At 39.8% G+C, this 22,267-nt stretch overlaps 1 protein-coding gene across 1 annotated transcript; it reads left to right on the top strand.

Annotated features, from left to right (window-relative positions):
• Positions 1-2,748: 2,748 nt before the first annotated feature.
• WSB1 (WD repeat and SOCS box containing 1) lies at positions 2,749-21,580 on the top strand. Its single transcript, XM_086686555.1, has 9 exons — positions 2,749-3,081; positions 9,462-9,630; positions 10,543-10,811; positions 11,947-12,078; positions 13,704-13,804; positions 16,055-16,227; positions 16,752-16,865; positions 18,074-18,181; positions 18,675-21,580. Exons 1-9 carry the CDS (start codon positions 3,042-3,044, stop codon positions 18,832-18,834), a joined length of 1,266 nt encoding a protein of 421 aa, XP_086542681.1. The 5' UTR covers positions 2,749-3,041; the 3' UTR covers positions 18,835-21,580.
• Positions 21,581-22,267: the final 687 nt, after the last annotated feature.

Genomic DNA, 22,267 nt, shown 5'->3' with positions numbered 1-22,267 from the left:
CACCGAATAAACTTGGATGAATTCTCAGGCTTAGCCTGGAGTAATAGTTGAGAGGCCCAAAAAGCAAAAACAAACAAGCAAATGAGCAACTCTCCTATTGCTTCAACAATGCAGGCTTTCCAAACTGCTATTAACTTTTTTTTTTTTTTTTTTTTTTGGTCATGACCATTACAGAGTCAAAAAACTATGGTAATCTTTTTCATCTCTGACATTTAACCACACTAGGGAACAATAAAATATTTGGCATTTTGATGTTGGTTTTTTGTTTTTTTTCCTTTCCTGGTGGTGGTGGTAAGCTTCAAACCCCTGTTGTACAATTTATCAGTTCTTGGTGTTTTGTTTTTTTTTTTAAGTTTATTTATTTATTTTGAGCGAGACAGCAGGCACGTGAGAGCTGGGAGTTGGGGAGGGAGGCAGAGAGAGAGGGAGAGAGAGAACCCCAGACAGATTCTGAGCTGTCAACGCAGAGCCTGCCGCACGTCTCAAACCCATGAACCATGAGATCACGACCTGAGCTGAAATCAAGAGTTGGAAGCTTAACCAACTAGGCCACCCAAAAACAACTAGGCCCCTGTTTTTTTGGGGGTTTTTTGGTTTGTTTTTAACTCTTGGTTGTTGCTCTAAGTAAATACTGCTTCCTTTTAGTTGTAGGAAGGGGATACAGGTTCTGAAATAAGATCCTGTAGGAATCCTCCCCAATTTAAAGCTGATTTAAGAAGTTTGTCTGTAACTTTGGAGACCAGTGTAGATACATAGCTGCAGCCATTTGAATTACTCTAAACTGGAATGAGTACGTATTCTCTAAAAACAGTCCACAGTTGTGAACTGGACATATTCATGACATCGAGGGAAATACACCTACAATGTCCATATGAGTAATGAAAAGTTAATTATGGAAGAAGCCCACCTTTCCATGCTATTAAATAGTATGTATTCTGGGGGAGGAAGGGGAAAAGTCCACTCCAAATGAAGTTATGCTTACCTACAATGATGTGGTACAAAGTTGTGTGTGTGTGTGTGTGTGTGTGTGTTTATCAATATAGGAAAATAATTTAGAATAGGAAAGAAAAAAAGGCAAGACACAAAATTTTATAGTGTAATCTACTCCTAAATTCTAATTATTTACATCTGCATGGTTATATTTATTCTCTTTGAACAAAAGAACAAAATAATTATTGCTCCCCATCTTTTATACTCATGTACCCCCCTGTCAGCATAAGCAAATACCGTAGAAAAATCACACCCTTAAGAGGTATAATTACATTGGGGGCACCTGGGACGCTCAGTGGGTTGAGCATCTGACTTCAGCTCAGGTCATGATCTCACAGTTCATGGGTCCAAGCCCCACAACGGGCTCTGTGTTGACAGCTCAGAACCTGGAGCCTGCTTTGGATTCTGTATCTCCCTCTCTCTCTCTGCCCTTCCCCGACTTGCACTCTCTCTCTCTCTCAAAAAGAAATAAACATTAAAAAAATTTTTTTAAATATTTTTTTTCTTTTGTCCTACTCTAAATACTCAACGAGCCCCCCCCCCCTCCCCGTGCCTGGCACAGGGTAAGCCGTCCATAAGCAGGTTAACCGAAAAGAAAAGTGTGTGTGGGGGGGTGTGCTTTCTTTTACCTGCTATTCAACATTTTACTGTTGGAAGAATTGTCACGCAAAGAAAAAGTAGTCTTGCCTTTTGTTGTCATTTGACATTTCTCAAAAGAGTTTGACTAAGGCAGCTCCTCTCTCCCATCAGTATCTGCCACATATTTGAAATTCCCAGGCTTAGATGTCGTCCGTTGGAACAGGGTTGAGAGAGTCCAGAGAAGGGCCCAGTACAATGCGATTGTGTCATTTGTGATCGGGAACCAACGTGGTTCTGGCAGACCGACACTTTCATCAGCCCTGCTGTGTGAATAGCTAGCAGCCTCCAGAAGGCCCAGACCTCGGGGTGAGCTGACAGGGCGGGGTCTGTCTCCGCTGAGGCCGGGACCGCGCCGACCACCCGCCCGGCGAAGCCGCGGGGGTGCCTGACCCGCCAACACAAAGGCAGCGCAGGGAGGCCCCGGGGCGGGGTGGGACCTCGGCCCGGGCAAACACCCGCTGCCCACGTCGGGACGACGGCCCCCGCAAGGCTGGGGCGCAGCGATGATGTTCATTCTCGTCTTTTTTTTTTTTTTTTTTTTTTGCATCAAGCACGTGGGGACTGGGGAGGTGGCCGAAGCGGGTTAAAACCTTAAACGTCTTTTTTGTTCTTTTCGGTTCAGTCAGTGTAAATTCCACTTTTTTTTTTTTTTTTTTTTTAATAGGGTCCACACCCGACGTGGGGCTTGAACTCACAGCCCTGAGATCGGCCCTGAGATCCAGTCACATGGTCTGAGCCAGCCAGGCGCCCCAATTCCATGCCGTCTTTAAGCGGCGGGCTAACGTGTATGATAAACTTCTCCGCTTGCCTTTTCCAAGGTACTTCAACTTAGATACACAGACAATGCTCCGGTCCCGGGGCTGGGGGTGGGGATGGAACGCGACCCAGCCGGACGCACAATTCCTCCTCAGCAATCCAGCCTCGCCTAGGCTGGGGATGCAGCCCCTGCTCCGCCTCAGCCTCTCCCCTCTTCCTGTCCTGGCTGGTGGCTCCTCACAGAAACAGGGCGGGGCGCCGAGACCAGGCCGTCACGTCCCGAGCGTCGGGGGGCGGGACCTCGGGTGGCGACGTCACGAGACCCCGCCCGCGCCGCCCTGCTATCTCTCGCGCCGCCCGCCATTTTGTCTCCAGTGTCTGGTTTGCAGTTGGCGGCGTCGGAGGAAGTGTCTTGGTCCGTAGGCTTGAGGCAGGGAGCGGGGTCTATTGTCTGTGTTTGACTCCGTAGTTTGGTCCGAAGCCTTCCGGAGCTTTCCCGGGGCAGTCGGCAGAGGCTGCCGCCACCGCCCCCGCCCCTCCCCTCCGTCCCCCGGTCCGGGAGGGACCGATCCCGCGTCACGCCCCTCAACGTTCGCGGATCCCTTCTCTGTCGTTGCGTCCGCATCGCGCTCCCGGAATCAGACGGTGCCCCATAGATGGCCAGCTTTCCCCCGAGGGTCAACGAGAAAGAGATCGGTGAGGAATGGGACGGGGCGGGGGGGGTGAGGGGTGCTGGTGAGCCCGCGGGGGTTGTGGAGCGGCAGGGAGTCCCTAGAGGAGGAACAGTCTCGGAGTCTGAGGGAAGTCGGGTGAGCCGGGGCCAAGCCCTGGAGCGAAGAGGAAGGAAGCGGCCCCGCTGGTGGGTGTCGCCGAGGGGTAAATGGGGTCAGCGTTGATGGCTCGGCGGGAGGCAGTGGGCAGAACTTAGGGTCCAGGGAAACCTGGGCGCCGAGGGCCCTAGTGACCGTGTGGCCGGGGGCGGCACCCACCCCTGGGGACCCAGTTTCCTCTAAGGAGGTCTCCGCACTGCCATCAACCTGTCTCTAGGCTGGACGACTGGGGCGTCGAGTGGATAGGATAGGCGAGTGCTGGGCGAGTCTCGGGGACTCGAAATTTACGACGGGAAAAGTAAACTTGTGTGTTCTGAGCTGTAATGGAAGGGGAGGGGTCCTCATGTGTATCAACCACTCTTAAAGGAGAAATGCGACCGAAGAGGTGCTATCAGCCTGGAAAAAGCAGTGTTTAAAAAAAAAAAAAAAAAAAAAAGGCTTGGCGTTAAGAAAGGCGGCGGGTTCAGGGGAGGAGACTCAATTATCTTTCCTACACTGAGGAGCAGGGAGGAGCTGAATGGTTGGGTGGAGTGAGCGAGGAAAAGCTGTTGGATGAAAGAGCAGCCTGCAAAGGCTGTCTCAAAACGGGGCTGGAGACCAGCCCTGCCGCACTGAAGTCTGCGCAGTAGACACCGAATGTTGTGTGGCGGCTCGGTTCAAAGCACCTCACGTTTAAATTCTCTCTTGGGGTAAAGTAACTGGAACAACTAACGGGGGGAGTTGGTGCTGTGCATTGATTGATATGCCTAGTAAACACTGAACTTACCAGGTCACGTTATACGCCTTAAATATGTCCAGTTTTTATTTAAAAAAAAAAAAAAAAACCGAACTGAACTTACAGTGTTAATGAAGTGAGAATTAGTGGGGCGCCTGGCTGGCTCAGTGGGTGGAGCATGTGACTTGATCTTGGGGTCATGAGTTGGAGCCCCCATGTTGGGTCTGTAGATTACTCAAAAAAAAAAAAAAAAAGTAAAAAAAATTATAAAAAATAAAGTAGATGAAAATTGGAGGTGGCTACTTAGCAGAGAGCCTTTGCATTTCTCCGTTCTTCGGCTAAATGGATGCCTTAAAATAGATGGAGGAGGTATTTCTAGAGAAAGGGAGAAGCTGAAATAGCCAAAAGGCCCCTCTGTCCTGTGTGTGGGTTGAATTTTTACATCTAGAGACTGCTATCTTAGAATTCTGGACTTTTGTTCTCTTAGAGATAAGGTCGAATGGCAGGTTAGGAGGGGACTTTAACTCTGGTTTTAATAACTATTTTAGATATACAGAGGAAACAAAATCCATGCCCCATTTTTATTTTAACTGTGCTTTAAGTCTATTAAGTAGGTCCTGAAGTGGAACAGAGAACTCAGAAGTTCTTATTCTTAGTCCAGTGGGCTGCACCGCCCCCCCCCCCCCATAATATCACAGATTTATCTTTCATTTATCTGTGTTTTACTTCATCTTGATGAACTATATTGAAAACTTTCCAGTCCTCTGCTAAGGGATGGATAGAGCTTCTGAGCATACGTGCATAAGGTAGAAGAACCATCCTCTAAGCAGCCTTTTCACTTAAAATTTTTGCATATTTAGTTAGGTCCCAGTGTTATTTCCCGGATATAATATAATATTACTAGCTAAGTGCCAAATATCTAAAAGAACTTTGGCCTTTTCTTAAGCTTTTTTTAAAAACCCAGTTTTTGTTTCTTTGTTTCTTTGTTTCTTTCTTTTGAAGTACCGTTGGGATACAGAGTTAAACACTCCTATCTCTATGTAGCTCTGTATCCATCAGTAAGGACTTAACTTTTCCCCTTTTTTCTTGGGTATTAATTATAGCTCTTTGGTTTCTCAAGTACTGAAAGAAGAGGCAAGATTCCTTGAGTGATTAAAGAAGTGCGATGTGACAGGGAGCGAGTGCCTGGAGCTACTGCCCTCTTTCACTAGGCACTACCGCAGATCCTCCCTTTCTGGTTTTGAAATTGCAGGGAGGAATGTGAAGAAGGAGCTAAATCTGGTTCGCTTGGTTCAGCAGTGACTCAGTGTGTTACTACTACTGTACAGATAATGTAGTCTTGTATTTTATGGCTGAGTTCCCAGGACAGGCAGCTTTTCCCTTATATAAAGTCATTAAATCATGGATTTCTTAGGATACTAACATTAAGCAGATGCAGATCATAAAGATTTAACCTAAAAACATTTTATAAAGCATTTCATTACAACCTTGTGCTACTTGATAATATTTAAACCAGTGCTTGAATCATTTGATGCAAAGATCATTTAATATGCCTGTTAACAAGCAAGGAAACACCAAGGTAATTATTCATATAATACTCGTGACATTATGGCAGCTATTTATTTGGCAGTTTTAAAATAGTGACCCCAGGGGCGCCTGGGTAGCTCAGTCGGTTGAGCATCTGATTCTAGATTTCGGCTCAGGTCATGATCTCAAGATTGGTGGGATCGAATCCCCACATTGGGCTTCTCCAGACAGCGCACAGCCTGCTTGGGATCCTCATTCTCCCCCTCTCTGTCTCTTGCTTGCGCACATGCACATATTCACAAGCTCTCTAAATAAATAAACTTAAAAAAAAAAAATAGTGACCCCATTTCTTGAATTTCTGAATATTTAAGAATAAATTCACTTATTATTTCATGGTCTTTGTTATTTGAACCAGTTTTTTAGTTGTTAATTTCCAGCCTTTATACAAGAGGAGTTTTGTGATTGTCAGCAAGGTAAAAGAAAAATAGAGTGATCTTAAAATATAGACAAAAAGAAATGAGTCTTTTGTGGGAAAGTTAGTCTTGCTTATGCTTGCCAAAGGAGTGGTGAGGTATAGTCTAATTAACCAGATGTTTTTGAAGTTGAATGCAAGGGCCAGTCCTCTATTGTTTGAGTTAACACGAGTATACTCATCGAATTTAGCCAGGGACTTTCTCTTTACGATAATGTTTGGATTTTTTGGTTGAATTTTTTTTTCCCCAGTTGAATTTTAAAACTTGTTTCTTGGGGCACTTGTGTGGCTTAGTCGGTCATGATCTCGCAGTTCATGCGTTCTGGCCCCATATTGGGTTCTGTGCTGACAGCTCAGAACCTGGAGCCTGCTTTGGATTCTGTGTTTCCTTCTCTCTCTCTGCCCCTCCCCTGCTTGCACTCTGTCTCTCTCTCAAAAATAGAGAAAAAAAATTTTTAAATAAAAAAAATAAATAAAATTTTCTTCCCTTATTTGTGAACTTTCATTTTTCCTCCTAAAATTTATGGATTTTTTTAAAGATAGGTATGATTAAACAGAAACCTAAGTTATAAAAAAGGATTTAGGCAGCAGTTGCAAATTCAGGGGCCAGGCACAATGAACTACTGTGGTGAGATGTCCAAGTATGACTGTGGGCTTGGAGGAATATAAACAGCAGCAAGCCCTTTCAAAAATCACTTGTATGTTTCAAAAAAAAAAAAAAAGAAGAAGAAGAAAGAAAAGAGAAAAGAAAAATCATTGTGCAGGCATATGAGGGTCACTGGTTTGTGGATTTTGTATTAAGAAAGTCATATAACTACCTGTGAAATTAATGTCACCTTCTGCTGTATTGATACAATTGAGGCAGGGGTAGATTGGGGTTCTGCTGCTTTGATTCAACCACACCTAAAGTATAGTGTTTAGTTCTGGGTGCCACTTTTATGAGGACCATAACTAACTGCAGTTTATCCAGAAAAGTGATGAAGGTGAAGGTGGGAAATGGACTTGAAACCATGTAATCTAAGGAATGATTGAAAGGCCTGTGGAGTTTAGCCTGGTGAAAAGATTTAGTTGCTGATGTCATGGCTGTCTTCAATATATGACTATCATGTGAGAGAGGATTAAACTTACTCTCTTAGGTCACAGTCAGGACTGAGTGGATGAGTAGCAAAGAGGAAGGTTTTTGAGTTATTAAAAGGGAAATTTTTGGTAATGTCGGCTGCACAAAAATAGAATAAGCCTTTTTAGGCATTCATATTTATGAATATCTTAGAAAATCTGGTCTCAGTTTTACTTTTTAAACCATAGTTCGTGGGTAAATGTATCAAAGACTTGGGCAAGGAAACATTGAAATCCGTAAGAATGGTAACTTCTATGTATGCTTTCATATTCATTCAATAAATATTTACTGGTCACCTGTCATATACCGGGTGCTCCACTGGCTATTGGCAGAGCACGCATTGAGACGTGAAGTGACACCTGAATGAATACATTTGAGGGGGTTGTATGTGTAAGTCTGCTCTAGCAATAAGTAGAAGTAGGGTTTTTTTTGTTTTGCTTTCTAAGTGTATTTATTTTGAGAGGAAGAGAGGGAATCCCAAGCAGGCTCTGTGCTATTGCTCCATCCCACAAACTGTGAGATCATGACCTGAGCTGAAATCAAGAGTTAGACACTCACCTTACTGGGCCGCCCAGGCACCCCTTTATAAGGATATATGTAGTTTAGTTGCTGGGAAGTTTAAACCAAAAACATAAAAATACACTGTGTTGACCAGACAACCAATCACAAAATAGGGAAACAAAACTGGTAGTAATTTATACCTAAAAAGGGAGAGTAGCAAAATTTGAAATCAAGACCAATCCAAGAGAGCATTGATGATACACTGATAAAGATTCTTTTCCTCAAATTGAGGAAATTCTGGCCAAATTTGCGTGCACACATGGACAGGAAGAGCTTGTTGATCGTGCTTCTTGTTAAATGCAGAACAAAAATTCTCTGTGTACTCTGGTAATATGCCAGTTTTTGTTACAAATGCTAAATTGAAGTACTCTTAACTAAACTTAAAATGTATGAAATTTGTCCTTGAAAACCAAAAGAATTATTTCCAATTTGGGGTCAGTTTGTGACCACTAGTAATATGCTTGAGGACCACTATTTGAGAATCACAAATGTAATGCATTTTCCTTCCTTCCTTCCTTCCTTCCTTCCTTCCTTCCTTCCTTCCTTCCTCCCTCCCTCCCTCCCTCCCTCCCTCCCTCCCTCCCTCCCTCCCTCCCTCCCTCCCTTCCTTCCTTCCTTCCTTCCTTCCTTCCTTCCTTCCTGGCAAGCACAAGTTGGGGAGGAGGGAGAGAGAGGGGCACAGAATCTAAAGCAGGCTCCAGGCTCTGAGCTTTCCTCGCAGAGCCCAATGTGAGGCCCATACTGATGAACTGTGAGATCATCACATGAGCTGAAGTCGTACGTCCAACCTACTGAGCCACCCAGGCGCCCCACGAATGTAAAGCATTTTTTTTTTTTTAATTTTTTTTTTTTCAACGTTTATTTATTTTTGGGACAGAGAGAGACAGAGCATGAACGGGGGAGGGGCAGAGAGAGAGGGAGACACAGAATCGGAAACAGGCTCCAGGCTCCGAGCCATCAGCCCAGAGCCTGATGCGGGGCTCGAACTCCCGGACCGCGAGATCGTGACCTGGCTGAAGTCGGACGCTTAACCAACTGCGCCACCCAGGCGCCCCTAAAGCATTTTAAAGCACTAGTTGGGAGGTTATACTAAACCTTTAAGTCCCTTCTAGTTCTGGAGGTTTTTTGTGTGATTTTTGTGATGTGGTCCTGAAAAAAAAGAATATTCACATTTAAATAGACCATTTAATAGAGCTTTCCTTTGAGTAATGATGTAATACTGTATTTTATGGTGGTTTGTGATTTTTGAAAGCTACAAACTTTTGGGTAAGTTTGTTTAGTCTGTTGCATTTTATTTTTATTTTTATTTGTTATTTTAGAGAGGAGCGTGCCCAATAGCAGTGGAGAGGGACAGAGGGAGACAGAGACAGAGAACAGAATCCTAAGCAGGCTCCATGCTCAGTGTAGAGCCCAATGTGGGGCTCAATCCCACGACCTGAGCCGAAATCAAGAGTCAGATGCTCAACCAACTGAGCCACCCAGGCACCCCTAGTCTGTTGTATTTTAAATGTTAGCAATTTGCTGAAAACCTAAGGCAATGCAAAAGTCAGGACTTAGTAATTGTTAGCTCCGATATATTACATTATTATCACTTAACCAGTTTTGTTATTGAAGCTTTCTAAAAAAGCTTTTGGGTGAGGAAATGTTGGAAAATCATTTTATCAAAACTTGAAGGTAGTTGTTACCATTAACGGGTCTTCACACCAAGGGTCTCCCTTCAGATGGTAGAAAGCAGAGCTCCTTATACCTTGTCTGCATAGAAGCTCAACGGAGTGGAGAGTCTCAAATTAATATGGAGGCAGTCTCCATTGTTGGTTATATGTGACATCCTATCTATATGTTTTTTTCTTTTAGTGAGATCACGTACTATAGGTGAACTTTTAGCTCCAGCGGCTCCTTTTGACAAGAAATGTGGTCGTGAAAATTGGACTGTTGCTTTTGCTCCAGATGGTTCATACTTTGCTTGGTCACAAGGACATCGTACAGTAAAGCTTGTTCCGTGGTCCCAGTGCCTTAAGAACTTGTAAGACTCTTTCCTTTTTTGTATTTTGTATCTCTTGGTAGGATTTACTATTTTCTGTGTGTGGAGTAATAAAAAGATATTGATAACGTAAGTTTTTCCTTGGTAGACTATTATAAATATGTCTTAATCATAAGCTGAATATATGTATTGGAAAATTTGTAGGAAGAATTATCTGACCTTATACAGTGTAGAATATGTGTATTAAAAAGCAGAATCATGGTTCCTTGGTAGTGTATACCTTGTGTTGTGCTAGGGCAGGTGACCTTTGCTATGTGACACTTTTCGGATTTCACAACATTTTATTAGATAACAGTGGTACATGTAATTGATCATGTAATTACTTCTTATGTACTTAAAATTCCTCTGCTTGGATTTATTTGAGTTTCAGTATTTTTGTTAAAAGTTTTTCTAAGATGTATCATATACTAAATTTAATCTCTCCCTGCTTTTTGTGTCTACTTGACCTTCATAGTTATATTCATTAGTGTCACAGTTACATATTGCTTTAGTCTAGGTTATTTTTAAGGTAATTTTCTGGTGTCAGTTTTATAATTATCAGGTTTTTGTTTTGTGTTTTGCTTGTTTATACTCGTTTTAGGTTAGCTAAAGGAGTCCTAATAGACATAGTGGTTTTGAGGAAAATTTCGAAACAAATAAATTATAAATTGATTATTGTTGAATTTAGTCTTTTTTAGCAACTGAGAATTTCTTTTGATCTGATTTTATTTGGTCACACCCTTGTGACTAATAGCAGCTTTCCCCCTTCTCATCTATAGGAGTCTATTGTTATTCAGTGTCACTGTGACAAATAATGCTGAAGTTATTTTAGCAAACATTTATCAGTATTTAGTATCTATAGAAGTTCAGAGTAAATAATAACTCGATTTCAGTCTGACCTTTTTTTCCCCTCAGTCTCTTGCATGGCACCAAGAATATCACCAATTCAAGCAGTTTGAGATTGTCAAGACAAAACAGTGATGGTGCTCAGAAAAATAAGCCTCGTGAACATATTATAGACTGTGGTGACATAGTCTGGAGTCTTGCTTTTGGATCTTCAGTTCCAGAAAAACAGAGTCGTTGTGTCAATATAGAATGGCATCGATTCAGATTTGGACAAGATCAGCTACTCCTTGCCACAGGATTAAACAATGGGCGTATCAAAATATGGGATGTATATACAGGTACAGAGCCATAGTTTTAAAAGCAAACCTGATTGTTTTATGATGCAGGGCATCTCTAGGCACTAGAAGATGTGATTTGAGGATTTTAACTTACTGAAAAGCAAGTATTGATGCTATGAGTGTGTCTTTATAATTGGCCTGAATATCATCTTCAGCTCGTGGTTTTAATTTAAGAAAATAGAGTTCTCACTGCTTGATCACTCTTCAGAGAATATTACAGCAGAAAAGGGCATGTCTAAGGAACATTTAGTTAATTATCATTTATAAACTAGTAATTTAGTTTATGACTCAAATAGGGTGTTTTCTTATATACTTTTTCAGTGATAGCTTGGAGGCTTTCAAGGCAAATCTGGTTTCAACAATCATTGTCTAACCTTTGGAAGGTTTTAGTGACATTTTATCTGAAGTTTAACTAGATAGGTTGAGAAGTTAAATTCTTTGGGCAATTAAAAGTGAACGTATTGTTAACTGACTGACACAGTTTCTGACTGATAGTATGTACTCAAAAATTTGAAGGTTTTTTTAAATGAGCATTAAAACGATATGGTAGAACACAGCAAGTGATACCAATATTGAGTGAGGATAATGAGTCAGTAAATTTGATTGGATTCTTGAAAAAAAAAACTTAAGGAAAGCACATAGGTTTTCATAGAAAACAAAACTCTTTCAAGTACATTTTTTCACTGATTATCTTTGAAAATTTAGATGGTTATTTGATAACATTTATCTTCTGGGGAGCTTGACATTCTGTTAGTAATCCAAAGCCAAGGAAAAGAAAAGGGAAATTTTGACTTTATATTTAAAATCATACTATACAAAGATTAAAAATGATAATTAAGCTTTCCTGATAGTAAATTAACTTGTTTACACTTCAGGAATTCCCTTTAAACTTCCCTAAAAATTTTAGGCTTTGCTTTCCTGGAAATAATCCATTTTAAAACAGTATAAAAATAGAGACTCTTTAAAGGTGATAGTAAAAGTGCTAATAAGTCACCTTACACTTGATAAACTAAGGAGGTGCCAAGGATTTCTACTTTAGATTTTTTTTTTTTAATGGTGAAGAGCCCTATTTTAAAAAAATAGAAGCTGATAAAATTACTAACATTGTCTTTTTCCCCTTTTCCATTGCATTTAGGAAAACTCCTCCTTAACTTGGTAGATCATACTGAAGTGGTCAGAGATTTAACTTTTGCTCCAGATGGGAGCTTGATCCTTGTATCAGCTTCAAGAGACAAAACTCTGAGAGTGTGGGACCTGAAAGATGATGGTATGTCTTTTTTCCAGCCTGTGAAACATAATGAGTTTCTTGAGAGGTGGCGATCATCTAGGGCATTCGACTTTCAAAGTGGCATATGATCAAAGTTTCCTTTTCTTTAATCATTTGGTCCCTTTCTCTGTGTAGATCAAGCAAAACCATAAATGTAATCCAGAATAGGAGCCAGCAGTTACTCTGAACAACATATTATTCAGAAACTAACCACACAGATCTGTATCAACGATTTGAGGACAAAATCTGGGTCAGTTTTAGGATTTTGTATGAACTGGTCTGTGTTGGTTTATTTCTTTCATCTTAGGGAAGGTTATTAACTTCCTTCATTTGCTTAGCAAAAATTTAAGTAGATTTTGAAGTTACAGACACATTATTTAGTAATCAAATCAAATATAGATTAAAATATGATTTATACACTGGAATCTGTAATACCTAAATGCTAATAAGCATAATAGTAAGTTGGATAGGTTAAGTAACAAATTATCAAAAGTAAAAGACTTGCTCTCCAATATAATAAAAGGTATGTTAGTGTTAACTACTCAAGTTTTTCTGAAACTTTGTCAGTTGCAGTGCTTACAGAGTTGGAGAGTTCTATCTTATTTGAGAGGACCAGAGATGAGCATTTCTTCCCCCTTTTTAGCTGCTAATGAAAGAGATTACAGTTTTGGCTAACACCTTATACTTAAATAATATGTTTTAGGGCTCTACCAACCTCAAGCTGGAGGTCAAGGTCTTGCTCAGAGGTGTTGCAACTTAAATGTAGTAGGAAACAAAACCCTCAGGTTTGGAGACTCGTTCCGGCTGATGGGTAATAACCATTGCCTGATAAAAATCATATGCTAATGTTACCAAACCATGACGGACCTCCTCTGCATTTCATCATTTGCTGACTGCTCAGCTGTTGAGAGATGAAGAGATTTCTCAACAGTTGTAACAGTAATTAAATTTTATTTTGTTTTGCATATTAAATACTGCTTGCTTTCTCAATACATTTTCAGTGTGTGCATATGTTTTAAGAACATAGACTCAGTAAACTAACCGTAAGCTCAAGAGAGTAGGGACTTTGTCTTATTCACAGCTCTATCCTCAGTGGCTGACATACAGTAGGCATTCAGTAGGTATTTGTAAAATTAAGAGTTAAAATCTACGTAGACATAGTTGTGTGCTTTAGGTATAATGCACAGGGGCTTTGGAGCGGAATGTAGTTATCAAAAAGGAAGAAGGATGAAAGGTATTTTGAAGGTGTTTCTCAAGTCTCAGCCTTGAAATGTTGCAGTTCTTTCATTTTAGAATAAGGGGCTTAGACTAAAAGAATTCTATCTTCGTAGATGAAGGGTCAGGAGACTTTTTCCTCAAGGGCCAGATGGTAAATATCTTGGGCTTGTGGACCATGCCATCTCTGCTGTAGTTCCGTCTGCTGTTGTAGTACAACATAAACAAATGGGCATGATTGTGTTCCAGTAGAACTTGACAAAGACAGGCAACTGGTTTAGTGTCCAACCCCTGTTACAGATAAATCACTGCCACTGTAGAAGCTTGCGATTCTGTGATTCTGCCATTTTTGAAATGCTACTCTTTGGAAGTGAACTCTGGGGTTAACACCAGTATTTCTTTTTGTTCAGGAAACATGATGAAAGTATTGAGGGGCCATCAGAACTGGGTGTATAGCTGTGCATTCTCTCCTGACTCATCTATGCTGTGTTCAGTGGGAGCCAGTAAAGCAGTATGTATCAAAGTTCTTGGACATTCATTGTGAACTGGATTATAATGTGTGCATAATCACTTTAAATCTAAGTAACCTATTAAGTCTGCTCGGTGTCATGAATATCTTAAATGTTTTATTTCATGATGGGGAAAATTTGCATGAGGGAAATTAAATATAGTTACTGATTGTGGAGTGGGAAATTGGATTGCTTTTAGTTAGAGATAATATTCTTAAAGTAAGGGATATGTCAAATTTATTTTTTTCTAAGATCTAGGAAAGTTTATGCGATATAGAAGAGATCTAGTCCAAATGTTAAGACATTCCCGCTAATTATTTTCTTCTCTGTTGTTCTATTTTTTTGTCCAGTTTGCCGTTTAAAAAGTTTTGAGTCCCAGCTGGTCCTGGACATTTAACTGAAAAAAAGTAACTTAAAAATCTAATAATAAAAATAGCACTTGTATATGTCTAGAGTGAATTATAGATGAATTGACATGGTCTATCTTGCATAGCATACCTGTAGACAGATTAAGTATGAAGTGACTTGAGAGGGTTATGCTTATTGATGAACTCTCTTTTAGTTGTCTACCAGCTCTGACTTAGTATAGTGCAGGAGATCTTATTTAGCTTCAGATGTTTATGAAAATTGTTGAAGTCCAAATACATGTGATATTCACAATACACTGAGTTAATGGGGGGTGGGAGGCTGGTTATAAATGCATTTTATTTAGCCAAGAAGTATGTTGAAATGATAGTTGCAAATGTTGGAAGTTTAGAAAAAAAGTATTCAGTTCTTTAAAAATCATAAGAAGAACAAAGCTAGATAATTGACATTGCTATTTTAGGCTGTGTGTTTTCCATATGCTTCTTGCTTTCCCTGTCACAGGTGGTGGCAGCAATATTGGTGTGATTGAGGTTATGCTGGCACCACTCGCACACAGGCGCACAATGGTGTTAGCTGGGCAGAAAGAGTGGCATCTCTGGCTACCGGGCTGGGGGCGACCTTTACCGTAGGATGAAGTAACCTTGCATTCGGCTGCAAGGTGTACTGTACGTACACAGGTGCTGGTCGATGTCCACTTTCTGCTTTTCTTTCTTTCTTTTTTTCTTTTTTAAAGTAATTTCCCCCGCAGTGAAACCCACTGACTCCTCCAAGTAAATTGATCTTCCGGTCTCAAGGAATTGGGAGTCTGACATGTGAAACCAATTTAATGTAATGTCATTGGCGTTCAGATGGTTTCTCTGTGCTATTTTTTTGGAATTCCTTGCGATGTTAGAGATACCTTAAGTCTTTGATCCAACTTAAAATTCGTATTTATTTTTCTCTGGAAGTAATGTATTGTGTCTGTGCAGAAAAAAAAAGTAGCGAAAAGGATTGCTTTACTCCAAGAGGAGAGATTGTCTTATTAGGATCGTTCTAAACCTCCAAGCTCGCATTTAATGTAACTAGACTGAAGTAAACGTTCGAATCCTATTCAGAACTATTCTGCACAGTCTAAGTTCTGGTCTTATACAATTGAAAAGTATATGTAAACTTGTACTAAAGTAATTTAAATGTTTTATAGTTTAAATGTCTAATGATTGTGGTCGGTTTGGGAAAAATAAGATTGGCAAATCTTGATTCACAGACATGTTGTTAATTGTAATATTTTCATAAATTAGTTTTTTCATTTCATAATGTGGTTTAACATCCTTGTTGTTTGCCAAAGAAATTTCATTTGGCTGTGAAAATTCTCTTTGCTTGCAGTATCTGTTTCTCTTCCTAGGCTCACGTTGGTGACCCAAGCCTATTGTAAACAAGTGATTATCTCAAAGGGAGATGCCAATGGAGTAACAATTTGTTAACATTACATTTTCTGTCTGTATATTTTTTAAAAATTTGGTAGTTTCTGGAAAAAAAAAAAGAAGGGGGTTTGTAGTACTTAACCCTATTTACTTCTGTATATTTTAGTTAATTAGTTTTTGGAATAAATGGATTTCAGTATAACTTTGTGGTTAAGGTTAAATTGCATTGCCTTTTTTACGTTTAGGCTTATTTTTAAATTAACATTTAACAGAAACATTTGAAATAGAATTTGCATGTCTACTTTAATTAACTTAAAGACTGATTTTAATCTGACTATGACACTGAGCATATTCTTTTAATTATTCATAATTTATAATGTTTAATTTAATGTAATGTTAATTAAGCGTAGCAGTTGTAGTTTAAGTTGTGCCATTTTGTCCTCTGTGTGTCTGAAGGAAGCTATAACATTTGCCTTTTTATTGCAGGTTTTCCTTTGGAATATGGATAAATATACCATGATACGGAAACTAGAAGGACATCACCATGATGTTGTAGCTTGTGACTTTTCTCCTGATGGAGCATTGCTGGCTACTGCATCTTATGATACTCGAGTATATATCTGGGATCCACATACTGGAGACATTCTGATGGAATTTGGGTGGGTGCAGCATGCATCAGTTGTAGTCTGTAATTCATCTCTGGCTGTCCGTATAGCTTTTAAGAAGTTACGTGAATGATTGGAATCACTAACATGTTGAACCTAAAATTGCATTTTGCCATAATTTTTAAGTTGCAGTATTATTTAAGTCCTTGAATAATGCAAAGTTGTAGATACAAATTCTAAAAATAAATTTGGCTGTCTTGATACAGATCGTGTTATTGTCATGTAACAGCATATGACTCTGTAGAAGTGGTAATTATATTTAGAGTTTCATGTCAGGGAAAATAGTTGAAACTGAAGTTGGAGTTAATCTTAGTGATTTAAACCACATTGTAAAAAGGAGATTAGTGATTCTTTTAGGTTCCTTTCATTTAATATGAATCTATCAGCTCTCCCCAGGCTCCTCAGTTGTGTTCGTTGAGACCACTTTAAACATTCAAAGACAGATGTACTCTGTACCTGGATAGTTTTGCTTCTTGAAGTGACCCTCATTTCCACTGAATACATGTATTTGACCTCAGGCACCTGTTTCCCCCGCCTACTCCAATATTTGCTGGAGGAGCAAATGACCGATGGGTACGATCTGTGTCTTTTAGTCATGACGGACTGCATGTTGCAAGCCTTGCTGATGATAAGTAAGTGTGTGAATTACAATTTGACCTATTTATTATTGTCTTTTAAAGATTTCCTTTTATCTTTCTACTTAATGAAAACATTTCAAAGCTTAAAAGAAAAAAAAAGCCTTTCTGCAGTGTGGGTTTTAATGTCTCTTTCTCTGAACAAGACTTGGGGAGATGTTGTGTGTCTTAAAGAACATTGGCCTGAACTCAGGTCTTGATCTCTCAGTTGATGAGATCAAGCCCCATGTCAGGCTCTGTGCTGGCAGCATAGAGCCTGTTTGGGATTCTGTCTGTCTCTCTCTCTCTGTCTTTCTCCATCCCCACCCCCCCCCCTCTTTCAAAATAAATAAATAAAACATTAAAAAAGAAAAAAAGAATATTGGCCTGAAGCATATCCAGGTTCACTAAAGGTAATGCACGCCTTCCCTGTGCGCCTTGTTTGTTAACCAGTGTAAGCAAACTGGGGAGATTTTTAATGAGCCCACAGAGATTTTTTTTCAGTAATACCTTGTAAAGGTTGAAGCAGAAGGACGTTTTCAAAGTGGAATAAATGGTAAAAATGGTCATTTGTGTCCACTGCAGTTGAGGCTGCAAGATGAGATGGCACATGAGCGAGATGCACTGCTGATTGGTACAAAGCAGAAACTAGATACAGCCATTCCGTTTTCTCATGCTTTTATCATGCAGTGTGCAAGGATGCAGCAGTAAGCAGTTTCAGAAATTCAGAAAGTGACTCATTATCATCTTTCCAGAACATTAGCAAATGTACAGGGAGAGTTTTTTGGGGTTTTTTTTTGGCCAGTAGTCACTGTTTTTCTGTTTGTTCAGATTTTGAATGTCAGGTCTCTGCTGTTTGTAGACACACTCTACCTATGTGAAAAGGCTTTTTTTAATGCCTTGGAAAGAGAGTAAAACAGATCAGATATTAATTGAGTGTAAAGAGAAAGATTCCGGTTGTGACCATTTTAGATCTGAATACCGGGAAGGAGAGGTAGCCATGCATTATAGTCTCTTAAGTGTCAGTTGGTCCAAATTACCAATTGGTATAGGCTAGAAAATATTTGATAAAACAAGTTACAGTAATTGCTTGCTGCAGTGAAATGATATGTGCATGTTGTGTGTATTTTGTGACTTGGAACAGAGTGCCATTTTTATCTGAATTATAGAAGTTGCTTTTACTTTAAATTTCCTGTTACTCACTGTACAATTTATTTCCTTTCTAGAATGGTGAGGTTCTGGAGAATTGATGAAGATTATCCAGTTCAAGTTGCACCTTTGAGCAATGGTCTTTGCTGTGCCTTTTCTACTGATGGCAGTGTTTTAGCTGCTGGGTAAATAGAATTTTCTATTCTCTTTAAGAGGCAATTTAAGGTGGCTTTTGGTCAAAGCAGCCAGTATCTTATTGTCATTAAATCTTCCAGAATGGCTCTTTGTACTACTGTTACTTTGTCATAGAGGAGATCGTTGGTTAGGTCTTCTTAATTAGGTTTGACATGGGAGCACCTGGGTGGCTCAGTCTGTTAAGTGTCTGACTTCGGCTCAGGTCATGATCTCATGGTTCGTGAGTTCGAGCCTGCTTCAGGTTCCATGTTTCCCTTTCTTTCTGCCCCTACCCTACTTGCATTCATATTCTCTCTCTCTCTCTCTCTCTCTCTCTCTCTCTGTCAAAAATAAACAAAAACATCAAATTTTTTTTAAGTTAGGTTTTAATGTGTAGCTTATGACTCTCATACACAGCTTTGAATGATAGTTGTTGGAGTTGTAGGATGTTTAAATACATGTACATGTGTGACTGAGCTAATGATTTCTTTTGTTTCTGTTTAGGACACATGATGGAAGTGTGTATTTTTGGGCCACTCCAAGGCAAGTCCCTAGCCTTCAACATTTATGTCGTATGTCAATCAGGAGAGTGATGCCCACCCAAGAAGTCCAGGAGCTGCCAGTTCCTTCCAAAGTGTTGGAGTTTCTCTCCTACCGCATTTAGAGGGCTCTGTCTTCCTGGTGCTAGGGACTGACCGAGCACACATGACACAAACCTCAAGCTTGACTGACTTCAAGTATCTGTTTTTCAAGGTTTAGAAGATTTATTTAATTTGATACATTCTTGTAGTGCATTTTGGTCATTTGATCATATTAAAATATTATTTATAGACTATAGGAGAAGTATTTCCAAACATATCAAATGTAAATTTTTTTTTAAAGTTTAACTGTGAAAACATATACATACATGTATATATTTAGATATAAGCTGCTATGTGTTGAATGGACCCTTTGCTTTTTTAACTTTTAGTTCCAACATGTATATATTGCTTCAGTAGATCCACAATGTATATCTTAGCTGTAAAGTGGAAGGATTTTTTTTTTTTTTTTTTTTTTTTTTAATTCTGGGCCACTGAGTTAGATGGTAAATATTGGCTGAAGAAAGCTGAATTTCCTCATTAAAAAATGCAAATTTGGTTGGGGGGTGGAGGTCAGACCTCCGACCTACAAGTAAAACCCCTAGGGAAACGATTTTGTTTTCCTTAGGAACGTTATCCAAGAGGTAGAATTTGAATGTGACATAGCCAGGGTTATAACTAGGAAAACGATGTGTGTGTCCTGTCGTGGCCCCGCCCCCATAACTATTGTTGTGGGCCTTAAGTTTGGAAAGCAGCTTGCTACTTTAACCCCGTGGTGTAAAGTATTATAAATTTTAGTCCATTTGAAAAGTCCATCTACTGTATTATTGCTAAATATTTTGTTGTTTATACTAAGGGACAATTTTAAGACCGTGGCATTGCTTTTTTGTTTGTTTTTTTTTACATGTATCATATGTTTCTGCAGGGGGTGATATTGGTGATTTGCCAAAGAGAAGCAATACAGTATATCTGCTTTTGCCTTCTGTTATTTATCGTACCTGCAGATATTAAGAATGTATGCATTATGTAAAATGCTTGATTATATATTTTTGAGTTTTTTAAATTAAAGACTTGTAAAAAAAACCACTCTCACAAATGTTTCTTCTGTGTGTGGGAAGATTCAGTGCTTTTGTCTGTCTCCGTCGGGAGACTGATGAGGCACCACAGCAAATGAAGCAAGGAGGCTGATGAATAAATAGTACAGGTACCATCCCTGTGCCAGTTCATGCCTCGTGGACGCAGCAGCTTTTATGTTGATGTGTTATGGGAGAACTGCTGTGATTATTAATGCTTTCTTTAAAAGCACAGAAAAGCTTGGGGCGCCCAGCTGGCTCAGTCGGTGGAGCGGGAGACTCTTGATCTCTCAGGATCATGAGTTCAAACCCCACTTTGGGGGCAGAGAGTACATAACGTGCGTACATACAATTTAAAAAATAATATAGAAAAGCTGTAGAACAAGGGAAAATCACTATTGAGCAAAAGAAAACTATAGTCTTTTAGGGGGAACCAACAGCCTCATAGTAAGTCTATCTCGTTAAAGTAGCCAAAGGAAAGTCTAGTGACGTGGGCCTTTTGAGGAGGTGAAATAAGCAAAACTTTTATTAGCCACGTGTGCTCTCGAAGACTTGTTTGCACCGAGAAATTATTTGAAAGTTCTTCCAGTTGGCTCTGTGAAGGGTGGAAGTTATAAATTTGAAAGCCAGTTGAAAATGTGCCCAAGTTGCTTCTTGAGAATCACCTATCTTATAAAAAGTAGCACAGAAGCATCTTACCTTTAAACCTGTTGTGACTTTTTACTTCAGAATGTGTCTGCTTTATAATTTGAAAATGATAAGATACCATTACTTATTCTTCACAACATTAAATGATTTGCTCTCCAACCAACGTATGTGATCAAGTAAAAATCGCATTTTTGGAAGATGCATTCTCTGAGAAGGCCGGATTGCTTACTACCTCTTCATGTGAAAATCACAGCGCCAGGGTGAATGGAAGATTGCGGAATATAAGTCAAGTAGAAACAGACTTAAATTTTCCATTTATCTGTGGAGACTGAGATAAAAGGATGATACTGCTTCAGACTGAGTGACCCAAGGAAGGTAGGGAAGATGTGGTTGGGTCGGATTCTAGCAATGCTATTTTATCGGAATGATGCTGCTTTCTCCCATTTGCCAGAAGCGTGCCATTCGGAGAACTGGCAAGAGATCATTTATGTTCAGATGTGGTTTCCTATCTTGGTGCCCACAGGGGTGCCTCGCAGTTAGCAGCCATGCTATCTTTTCACAATTTCACGTGATTTAAAGCGACACTTGAAGACCTGTAGCTTGATCTTAGGTCTGCAAATCTTGACTTTATGATGCTTGATGTCCTCTGCCTACTTGTGAGAAAGTAAAGTTGGATTCAGCTGGTTTGTACTGCCCTCAAGGGCAACAAGACAGCATTATGGCAGGAGCATGCTTCTGGGTTGAGGCAGTGGCTGATGGGTACAGAGGACTTGGCTCTCGGCCAGCCAGCACAGGGATGAGAAAGAGACTGAGAAGCCAAATATCGCCTCTCAAGCCAAAAACCGGAGAGTGAATCCAGCCATCAGATTCATCAGAATGAAGGTTTGCGGGTGATAAAATTCTGACCAGGTTCTGGCCTAACAATGCATTTTAACTATAGAATGTATAGATTATAATATACAAGTAATATCTACAATAGAGTTAAATATAGTTAATTGTATGTCAGTTTCAAAATCAGGTAAAGCATCCATTTGGAGTATACCGGTTTTATTGTTTTTAAATCCCCTTGGAAGAGCTGTCAGCAATAAAGTGCAACCTGGAGAAATGGTCATCATAACTGTAGCTTCTGTTTATGATAAGATGTTTAGAAGTGAAGATTTGTAGGCAATTTCATCCTGTGCTTGGCTCTGTAAAGCTTGCTTTTAGCCAAAAGCAAAAAGCTGGCCAGAGCAGGGTGTAAATTGATTTATTTATATTACAGGTAGCTGGGTAGCTTTGTGTGGTTGTGATTTGGCATTTTTGTGGGTTTAATAGTTGAGTCGGAGAAAAAGATTGAGGGATTGAGGAAAGAAGGTCAATTTTAATTCCACTTTTACCAACTCTGGCATTATTCTCCCTATTAGAGCCTACAACTCTGATGACGCTTGTGGTTTCTCTTTTAGAGATGATCGAAAGCTAGGAACTTTCTTCACCTGTACTACCATGGGAAGTCGTTCTTCTGTTCTGAAAATAAACCCTAGACTTTGGCTAGGAAAACGTGTAATACAGTAATGACCAAGGACTGTCCTCTGAAGACAGGTGAAGCGGTGACTCCAGTAAATTGTTTTGTGTAGATCTTCCAATTGATTAATAATGGAATGTTCCATTATTATATTGTATTATAATGTTCCATTATAATAATGGAAGAGATAATGCTATGAAATACAGCAAGGAGTGAGGCTACTATAAAATGGAAACCATAAAGACCTAAGTTTGCACTCAGCTTTGGGGCGCCTGGCTGGCTCAGTTCAGAAGAGCA

Source organism: Puma concolor, chromosome E1 (genome assembly GCF_028749965.1).
Source record: "Puma concolor isolate L17-30 chromosome E1, mPumCon1.1.hap2, whole genome shotgun sequence".
Classification (NCBI taxonomy): domain Eukaryota; kingdom Metazoa; phylum Chordata; class Mammalia; order Carnivora; family Felidae; genus Puma; species Puma concolor.
This window is presented reverse-complemented; position numbering and strand designations above follow the sequence as displayed.

Excerpts from the sequence above, each read along its gene's own strand:
- WSB1 (XM_086686555.1), top strand. The coding sequence starts at position 3,042 with ATGGCCAGCTTTCCCCCGAGGGTCAACGAGAAAGAGATCG. Across the intron at positions 10,812-11,946 it reads AATATGGGATGTATATACAG|GAAAACTCCTCCTTAACTTG; the intron begins GTACAGAGCCAT and ends CATTGCATTTAG. Across the intron at positions 18,182-18,674 it reads GGCAGTGTTTTAGCTGCTGG|GACACATGATGGAAGTGTGT; the intron begins GTAAATAGAATT and ends GTTTCTGTTTAG.